This window comes from Podarcis liolepis, assembly GCF_965112155.1.
Source record: "Podarcis liolepis genome assembly, chromosome: 6".
In the NCBI taxonomy this organism is placed as follows: domain Eukaryota; kingdom Metazoa; phylum Chordata; class Lepidosauria; order Squamata; family Lacertidae; genus Podarcis; species Podarcis liolepis.
The window spans coordinates 43,320,787-43,330,451 of NC_139559.1; the positions used below are offsets into that span (position 1 = coordinate 43,320,787).

Here is a 9,665-nt window from a genome sequence, read left to right on the forward strand (position 1 = left end):
CTGCTTCTGTGCATTTCTGGTGGTCCCAAGAACTGTGAGATATGGGTACAGTGTCTTGAAAAAACAGATTGACCAGAGGCCCATAGGAGGATGGAGGAAAAAAATGGGAGATATAACCAGCAAACTATGACAGCTCTATAACAGGGGTGGGGAATCTATTGTTGGTTTACCACTCGCAACATCTCTGTTGGAGCTGATGGAAATTGGCAGGTCCATCACCACCATCATCATCTGAAGGACCAGAAGATCCCCATCCTTTTTCTACAATATTACCTTAATCACCAATATTTCAAACACAAAATGATCAGATTCTAGACATAGTGTTGCAGTCAATCAACTAAGCCCTACTCACAGTAGGATCCTAGCCCATTGCAACTAACAAGCCCAAGTTAGTTATGCCTGTTGACTATAATGGGCCTACTCTGAGTAGGAACAGCATTGTTGCAATGCTCTTTATTTAAGAGCCAGATAGCTTGGACCCCTTATTGCAAAGAATGAGCCAGTGCCTCGGATTATTTCCAGCAACGTATTTAAATTGCTACATTTTTATTAAAGTAACAAAAGTGTACATTTTTCAATATATCTGTACATTTTGCATATAAAAACACTATTGTACAATAATCATCCCCCCAACACAAAATAGCTTACAAACTTTGTATTATTTTCACCAATTATGAAAAGTAGGTCCCGCTCAACAGTCCAGCTCAAGTTTTGCAAACGTTTTTGAAAAGAAAGGGAGGAAAGGGCACACACTCACACCCATAAGCTGTTCCTAAATCACAGCTAGTCAGCAATGCAACAGCTTGTGTCAGGCTTGTAGTCAGAAGGCAACAAAGAGCATACATCAATTCACAGCTTTTACATGCACGTTACAAAACAGATTTTGGCCAAATTTGGTTGGCTTAATGCTAACAACAACAAAAATCTTAATACTAGATTCCATGCCTGGTACAATATTTGGTAACCTTTTCTGTTCCCTCAGTCAATCCTTCAAAGATGTTGGGGAGGGGGGGGGACAAAGGAGATGGAATAAGAGCTTGTTTTTTCAGAAGCACCCTTCGTTGGTAAAGAAGGAATAAGTGGAAATACTAAGATACATTTAAACAGAGTTGCATTGATCATGCCAACCTGGCAAGCCAAAGAAGTACTGGCATTAGGGAAATTCCATGTAGAGGCAGGGAGTGTAGCAAAACAAACTTTTTTTTTCCTGGACATGTTACAGTTCCCACTCGTATCATGTTTTCAATGCACCAGATAAGGAACAAACCTCCCAGGCAGACATTGAACAGAATCTTTCCTCGGAGGGGGGGAAGCTACAGTGCAGAAAGTGTTCCCCTTGTCGTGCTACCAAATATTGCACAAGTATGCTAACGGAGTGGCAGCACATCTTTTGAGCTTATAGGGGACACTTAGTGCTTTACAACCTTTGCATTTATTGACTGGAGGGTCTGATGCTCAAACACTAGAAGCTTCACATATTGAGCTTGAAGAAATTAAAATGATTTCACAGATGGGCTGATGCACCTGCTAGAAAATGTGGGGTGCAAGGAAGTTGCCCCCATGCAAACCCAACTGAAGTGAATAGGAACTGTGTAGTTGACACTCTTGTTAAACTTCTATCCATCTCAATAGAGGTTGCCCAGGAGAACTTCCTGGCAGGTTCCGGCTTTTTAAAAAGGTGGTCTTTAAAAAAAAAAAAAACCTATTCTGTACAATGCCTCTTCAATGGTATGCCACTGCGGTGCCGAGATTTCCCTGTTCAAACATTCATACACTTGAGCACAAAACATCTTAAGAGTCGTGTGAGAAAATGTTTTGAAAAGTTAACAGCTGCTTCGAGAACAGAAAAATGTCCCTCAGAAGCCTCTCCTCCTCCAGAGTGCCCAAATTTTAGGAAAATATATTGCACAGTGTCTTGAGAACTCAATTCACGAAAGGCAGAGGAGGAAAAGCTCTGGGGATGGCAAAGCAGTCATCCCTTCAAAGCAAGAGAAAAACCAAGAACACCTTGTGCTCTGAAGATGTTGGTCTTTAAAAAAAAGAAAAGTTAAGTGCCCTGGTTTTGAAATCACCTCTCAGCAGTTATTGGCAGCATAGTCAGGAATTTTACAAGGTCAAGATAAAGGCATCAGAACAGATAAAACCCTGATCAAGGCCATCTCCCAGTAGGTAGGTTAGTTCACATTGGCCTGACCATTGCACTTTTTGTTTTATGGGAGTTGACTGCTAGAGTAACCAGCCAGTGATTCAGCCCAGATCCTGGTTCTCCTCCCCAAGCAAATACTATGATTTTAGAAACCACACATTTGTGTGCCAACTGGAATTTTGCATGAGCATGAGGTACAGGATGCGGTGCAGAAAGAAAGAAATCAAGTTTTGTGCAAAAAGATGGGCTGGCACTTAAGAAACTCAACACCCAATAGACCAAAGAAAGTGGCTATCATTGAGACTGTGTTTTAGTAAAATGCTTGTAAGCCATGAAAAAGCAGAAGGAATTGCTCAGATTAGGATAGTGGGTGAAGCTGGTGGTGAAGCAGAACTTGTATATCAGTTTAATAAAAATGAATGGACTTTTAAGGAAAACTGTCACAGCTAGAATGAGGCCATGACACCCTGATCTCAACATGTAGGGTTCATGACTTAAGTACTACCATCCTGGCCTTTAGATTCACAGTTGTTGTAGCACTTACCCCATAGTTAGTCACTGCTGAAAAGTGCTGTGCCCTGCCCCACCCCCCTTTTGTTTCCAACCCTGCATTTCCCAGGTAGGTAGGTCAACCCTCCAGAATTGTCATCCAACACCAATTAGGTAGATATTGGCTTTTTTTTTTTAAATAGACTCGCAAGCTTGCAACAGCTTTTAAAAAGGCACCTCAACACCACTCCACGGAAGAGTGGTGCCTACTATTTGATTTCATTTTGGATTTTCTCTTAAAAAAAAATATAAATAGCTCTTCATTTTTAAAAAAATACATCCTCAGGTGAGGTATACAGTAGCCCATGTCTTGGCAGTGTAAGGACAACGGGGAGTGCTTAGCTGGAGACTGTCATCATGTAGCTTTTGGAAGGGCTGGTGCGCCCCAGCATCATCTGATTTTTGCAGGTGAGCATCCCATAGGAGCTCACAGGTGCTGCAGGTGCTTCATATAGAACACAGATGGATCCATCCTCACCAATCCGGTAGGATACCTCATAAGGGTCCACCCAGAGTGTGAGTTCACTGGGCAGGAGCTGATATAGCTGCTGGAGGTTGAGTCCAATCTGGCTAGCTGCCTTGTTGATGATAGGGTCCATTTTATGGTTGATACGGATGCAGCGATAGCCAGAACCTTTGAAGGGTTTCTCAGGAAACCAGTGATGTTTATAATGCTCTGCAAGGGCACAAAAAGAAACACCAACAATGGTAAGTGATCACAGTGAATAGTTGCTGAAACACAAGAGACATTTTACACAAAGCAATGTACAGCTGCTAGCTTGGCGTTTTATTTGGGCTCCCATCCTATGCCTTCAGTTTGATACAGACTTTGACATCAATCATCCTGACTTCAACTTCCATATGCTCTCAATCTTTTCAAAAATTCATTAAGGCAAACCTTTTACACAGACCAAGTCCTAGCACCATAAAAGGTTTGTTCTAATAAGCTGCTTTGAGTTCAGATGGGCTTTTTTTCCCCATTGACAACTCAGGGATCATTTCCCATGAGGAATATAAAAAAGGAGTTACAGGAATAGTTGTGGACAAGTTCTGAGGCTTGGCAGTAAGGAAGTTTTTTTTGTCAGGAGTACCAGGAACCTAAAAGCCAAGCACTGAAGTTTCCAGGAGGTTTAACTGATGCATTAGCCAGAGTACTTTACTAATCACTTAAAGCTCCTTGGCAGACAATGTCATTAGCATGCATCCCTGGCAATCCTCACCTCTGTACCCCAAACTGACAGTACAGCTCTATCCCCTAATTAATTTGTTAGGAAAATCCTTCTAATTGCATTATATATCCAGTAACACAACAGAGGGGCAGTGATTAAGATAGCCTTCTCAATAGAGGCTACTCAGTTGCTAGCAGCTCCTAAGTGTTAGTGCCATTAAACTCAGTGGAGATACACTTCTGAGTAAAGGTGTCTGGGATTGCACTTCGGGAGAGTAAATTATCCAAAAAGCACAAACACCATGGCTATTAAGTTTATGGCAGAAGAATTACACCTCTGCTTCAAGCAGCTGTAGAAAAAAACTTAACTATAAGCCAAGATTCTCTACAACTATTGACACTAGTTGCTTCAGACAAAGCCATGTAGTTCCCAGGAGCTCAGCAAAGGGGTTCAGATCTCCTCCACAGAACCCATTAACTAGCATGCCCTTCTGATTCTTCCAGTTCTTTGGGGCAAAGATTGCACAAAACGAACTTCCTAGTGGCTTCTGCCACTATCAAGCTTCCTCTTTGACAAGAACAAAGAACTCTCCTCTCCCACACCCTTGTAGCTCAAAAAAGTTTTTGTCTGATGTCATAACATTAACGTGGGAAGGGGGAGAGGAAGAGAGAAGAGAGAAAGCACAGCCAACAGATTGTGTTGATGCTTTCCAGTCTGAATTTTTTATTATTACAGCAATTATATACCCAGTTAGAGAATGCTTTGCTAGAAACAAAAAAGTCTCCCACCGAAGCGGAGGTAATTCTCTCCAACCACTGCATTTTTATGCAGCTATAGGTGAGGAATTAAAAAAAAAAAGTTTTGCGTTTGGCTTTGGGAGGTGGGGTGGGGAGAAGAGAGACATAACCTGAACTAAGTGACCCAAGATTTTTCCTAGGGATGCTGAAATCTAGAAAATTGACGGGGGTGGGGAGGAAAGACAAGAGATCGCAGCAGACCGGTGGGTGTCCCTCACTTGTTCAGCGACGGGGAAAAGTAACCTGGCCCAGGAAACTGACCCCACCATGAGTCCAAGAGAGAAAGACATCCCCGCTTATCCTTCGGAGGGGGCTCCGTCCTCTCACCTGTGAGCGCCGCTTCCAGGGCCCCGCTGAAAACCTGAAGCTGCTGCTCGCTAACGCAGCCGCGGGTGCGGAGGAGGCTGGACACGAAGCCCACGGCGGCGGCGATCTCCGGCACCATGTCCGCCCGGCTGCAGTTGCTAACGCAGCTCCCATTCCAGCGCTGGATTTGGCTCATGGCTGGCTTTGTGGCGAGGTCGGGGCGGTCCCTTTAAGGCTCCGGGCTGTTTTTAAGAGAACGTGCGGGTCGGCAAGAGGCAATGGCAGCGCAGCCTGGGCTCAGTCCGTTCCCCGCGGAAGCCGCCGCGGCTGCTGCTGCTTAACGATGGTCTTTGGTGGAGGCTCCCTTCGCGTCCGCAGCTCTCCCCAGCCCGCTGGTTGGCTTCGACGGGCTCGGGCTGAGCGCAGGGCTCTTAATACGCTTGGAAACCGAGGCGTCACCAGCCCGCACGCTCCCGATTGGCCGAGCTCTCCCCCCCCTCCGGAATGCAAATGAAGCTGTGACATCAGCAGGGTGGAAGTTTTGACGCGAGTGAACCGGGAAAGCCAAGCCCCGAGAACATGGCGGCGGCGGCAGCTGGGCTCCGTTTGGAGGGGGAGGCGTGTGCTGGGAGGCTATTTATAGGGCTTTGCCTAGTAGGGGAGCTGTAGGATTAAGGGAAAGAGATTGCAGCTTGCCAAGCAAATCGGAAACACAAGGAAGAGGGAGCAGCTAGTCCCCCACCCCCCAAAAGCCCAGGGAAGTCTGGCTTTTAAAATCAGATCTGTATCCCAGATACACATAAACGGACTTAACAGTACATCCTGTGCGTGTTTACTCAGAAGTCAGATTTAGGCTGCTGCTGTTTGTTCCCTCCAGGATACGATTATCTGTGAGGGGATCTACTCGGGAGGAAACTATGGATGAAAGGATCTGCCCATTTCAGTTTTCTCACTTTCTCATTTTGCAAGCTTAAATTCAGTTCTCCACATTTCTGCGATGTTTCTTTAAAACAAGAAACCTCATGAAAAATTTGCAGCATTTCTCTGTTAATTTCTCCTAATAAACACATTTTTGTATTGTTGCCATTTGTCTGTCTCGAGAGGCAATAGTGTGCCTAGGAGCAAAGTCAAAGCACTTGAGAGTTACAGTACCTGCTGTGGCAGGGCATGGGAGAGACATGTTTTATTGGACATGTGTCAGATGAAGGCATCTGGTTGCGCTGATGCAGGTGTACCATGGCAGACCCTCCAAGTGTCCCTATTTTCCAGGGACATCCCTGATTTAGAGCAGCCGCCCAGGTTTCTGAATTGATCCTAGAATGTCCCACTTTTCCTTAGGATGTCCCTATTTTCACTGGAGAAATGATAGATGGAATGGTAAAGGTAAAGGGACCCCTGACTGTTAAGTCCAGTCGCGGACGACTCTGGGGTTGCTTTACTGGCCGAGGGAGACGGTGTTTGTCCATAGTCAGCTTCCGGGTCATGTGGCCAGCATGACTAAGCTGCTTCTGGTGAACCAGAGCAGTGCACAGAAATGCCGTTTACCTTCCCGCCAGAGCGGTACCTATTTATCTACTTGCACTTTGAGGTGCTTTCGAACTGCTAGTTTGGCAGGAGCAGGGACTGAACAACGGGAGCTCACCCCATCGTGGGGATTCAAACCGCCAACCTTTTGATCAGCAAGCCCTAGGATCTGTGGCCCCTATTTTCATCGGCGAAATGTTGGTGTTTCTTCTCTCTGCTCTTCTCCCAGCCTTCATTCTTCCTCTGCTTTTGCAAGTAATTTTGCCCATTATAATGTGTTTTTGTGTGTAGTCTTCACTAATATATTCATGTTTAGGGACACTTTCCCCCAATATATCATTTTTTGTACACATGGGTTGGTTGGAGAACAGCAAACTTTGAAGGATGGGTGTGTTTTGGTTCTCGTATTGTTTTGGAAATTGTGAATTGGATAAGTTCAGCTTTAAATGTGAACGGAATCAAATTTCTTTCCTATTCCTAAAGGGAATCCCCAAGCTTGCTGTTTCAAATGACAAGCTTGATGGACACAATGTTCCCTGTGTGATGCCTGTTCTCTAGGAACATTGCCTTGAAAGTGAAACGGAGTCAAAGCTTTGGAAAAAATGCTACATGATATTGTCCTTCTAAGATTATACCTACTTAGCCTGGAAGAAGGGTTGCTGGGCCGAACACTTCCCCACATAAAAAACAACAACAACACCTCCCTGCACATGGATAGCTAGCCCCTCCAGTCTGTTCAAATCAAGGAATAACACAGTTTAGGATAATAAAACCAGAGGCATTGTTAGGAGGTGGCCCAGGGGCCCAAGCCCTGGGTCTTTTGTTGCAGACCTCAGATCTCCTGCCTCTCCCCATTCCCCCAATTAAGCTTTTAAAAAATAATTTGCTTATAAGGCAGCTGGACAGTCTGCAAAGCGCTGTGCTGATGAAACCCACAGACACCCACCGCCTTAATTTCCCAGAGGCATCCATAACATATAAATTAGGGTATGCAAATTGGTGTCTGGACCTGTGCCTTGAGTCCTTTAAGTACCTAGCAGCACTCCTGATTAAAGCCATTATTGGCATTAATGGGTTCTATTGATTTATCTTTATTACATGTGTATTCCTGCTTTTTCTCCAAGGGACTCTTGAGTACATGGTTCTCCCATTTTCCTAATGTTATCATCGCAACAACCTTGTAAGGTATGGTAAATTAGGCTGCAAGGCCCAAAACCATTCAGAGAGTTTCATGGCTGAGTGAGGATGTGAGCTTGATTCTCTCCAGACTCCAGCCCAGCAGCTCTCTTTAGCACAGCCGAGGGAATTCCAAATACCACCTCTATTTGTTAGCCACATCCCCATCTGTCTTTATATTTGCTCTTTGTGTGATTTTTCTGTTGTTGTTTTGCAGAGATGATTATTTATTTATGTTTCACATTTGTATGCTGCCTTTTATCCAAATATTTCATCGGTGTCATGGGATACATTCCTGAACCCCTGCTCATGCAATTTTTTGGCTTTTTAAAGGGGGTTTCCCCCTTCTTTTATCCCTCTTTGTACTTTTAATGCTTTAAAAAAGTTCAGTCCAGGCAGTGTTTCTAAGCTGTACCGCTTAAGAGGGGAACACAATGAAGGCCGCAGACCAACTCAACCCCCAGCCTTCCAGGCCTTTATTTGCAGGGATGTACTTTGGCTTGATAGACTGCACAAAAGTCCACTTGATATAAATAGGCATAATAAACAAAACCACCTTGCATTGTGAAACCTTGCATGGTTTCCTTCAGCTGAGAGAGAAGAGAAGAGACACACTTCTAAAGAGCTATGTACACATTAGCAGTCTAAAATGCAGCAATGATGTTTCCCCTGCTTCATTTCAGAATTGCATTTGCACATTGTGGTGCACACCAGAGAGGTGGCAGGGCTGTCTTTACCCATTGCACATCACTCACTTGCTTTTCCGGTGCCTGCAACCCCCTCCAAATCCTATTCATGTGCTGTCATATGAGCATGCACAATGGCTGTCTCAAAGGTGCACACCTTGGCTTAACTGTGAAGTGAACGTGGCTTATGTTTTCAAATCAGATAGAAGCTGCCTTGAGGGGGGGGGGCACATTAAACGGCAGTACTTCTCAAGAAACTACAGGACAGATCTGGATTGTGGCTAACAACATGCGCACACAGCTTCAAACACCAGTGGTGGGAGTGCACTGGAGCCAGAGTAAATGACAACGTATGCATAGTCCAAGATTCTCCTGCCTTGACTTACTGCTGAAACGTTTTCTGCCATCATATCTATCTCTAATGAAAATAATATATAGCCATTTTGATCCTCAACAGGTATTTATAGAGACTTTCAGCAAGGGACTTAACTGGGTTTAGAAGCAAGAGTTTCTGGTTTTAAGCCATTAAATGATCACTTGATCTTGTCATATGAGTGATGGGACATCTAATGGGATGTCTAACGTCGCTGTGCTAACAAACCTTATGTGGTTTTAGTATGTTTTAGTGAAGTGGAACAAAGATCAAGGTTGTGCACACACCATACATTTAAAGCACTCTTAAGGGAGAGGTTGGTAATAATTTTTATTAAGGTTTTCAGTATTGCAGTGTAGTGCATATAAAAAAGAAAAACAGCACACTTAAGTTAAATGTATGGGGTTGCTTCCATTTTCTCTAAACTAAAAGTCCCCAAATCCTGCAACCTTTCCTTATAGCGGAGTTGTTCCAGCCCCTTGATCATTTTGGTTGCCAACCTTTTCCAACTCTACAATACCTTTTTTGAGTTGAGGTGAGCAAAGCTAATGGTTTGTCTCACTCCAGACAAACCACTGAATTGTGTCAAAGACATATGTTCATCATAGGTAGCTTGTCATGAAATTCCATCTTCTACACAACTATTAGAGGTGCGGTGATGGGGGGGGGGCTTTCTCCTCTTTCGCATCTGGCTACTCTGGAGAATACCCCCTGCCTCGTGATAAGGCTGGCCCAGTTTCCAATAGATCCTCAGTGAGATTCTTGTTTGTTTTCACAATGAGATCATGAAAAGCCCAGGAGGATCGCTGTGAATATGCAATTGCTTAAGTTCCTCTGGAGTAGAACACAGCGGCCACACCTACAAGTCGTAATTTTGGACAGGCAGTGGTTCAGGTTTTCAGAAGGTTTTGGAATGAGCTGGTCTTCTTTTCTCAAAGT

General features: G+C 44.3%; 1 protein-coding gene across 1 annotated transcript; it reads right to left on the reverse strand.

The window, feature by feature from the left end:
- Positions 1 to 512: 512 nt before the first annotated feature.
- On the reverse strand, positions 513 to 5,608 carry BTG2 (BTG anti-proliferation factor 2). The gene is made up of 2 exons (XM_083509124.1): positions 4,989 to 5,608; positions 513 to 3,371 (listed from the first exon to the last, which is right to left on the reverse strand). The coding sequence occupies exons 1-2, from the start codon at positions 5,161 to 5,163 to the stop codon at positions 3,034 to 3,036; spliced, it is 513 nt and encodes a 170-aa protein (XP_083365250.1). The 5' UTR covers positions 5,164 to 5,608; the 3' UTR covers positions 513 to 3,033.
- Positions 5,609 to 9,665: the final 4,057 nt, after the last annotated feature.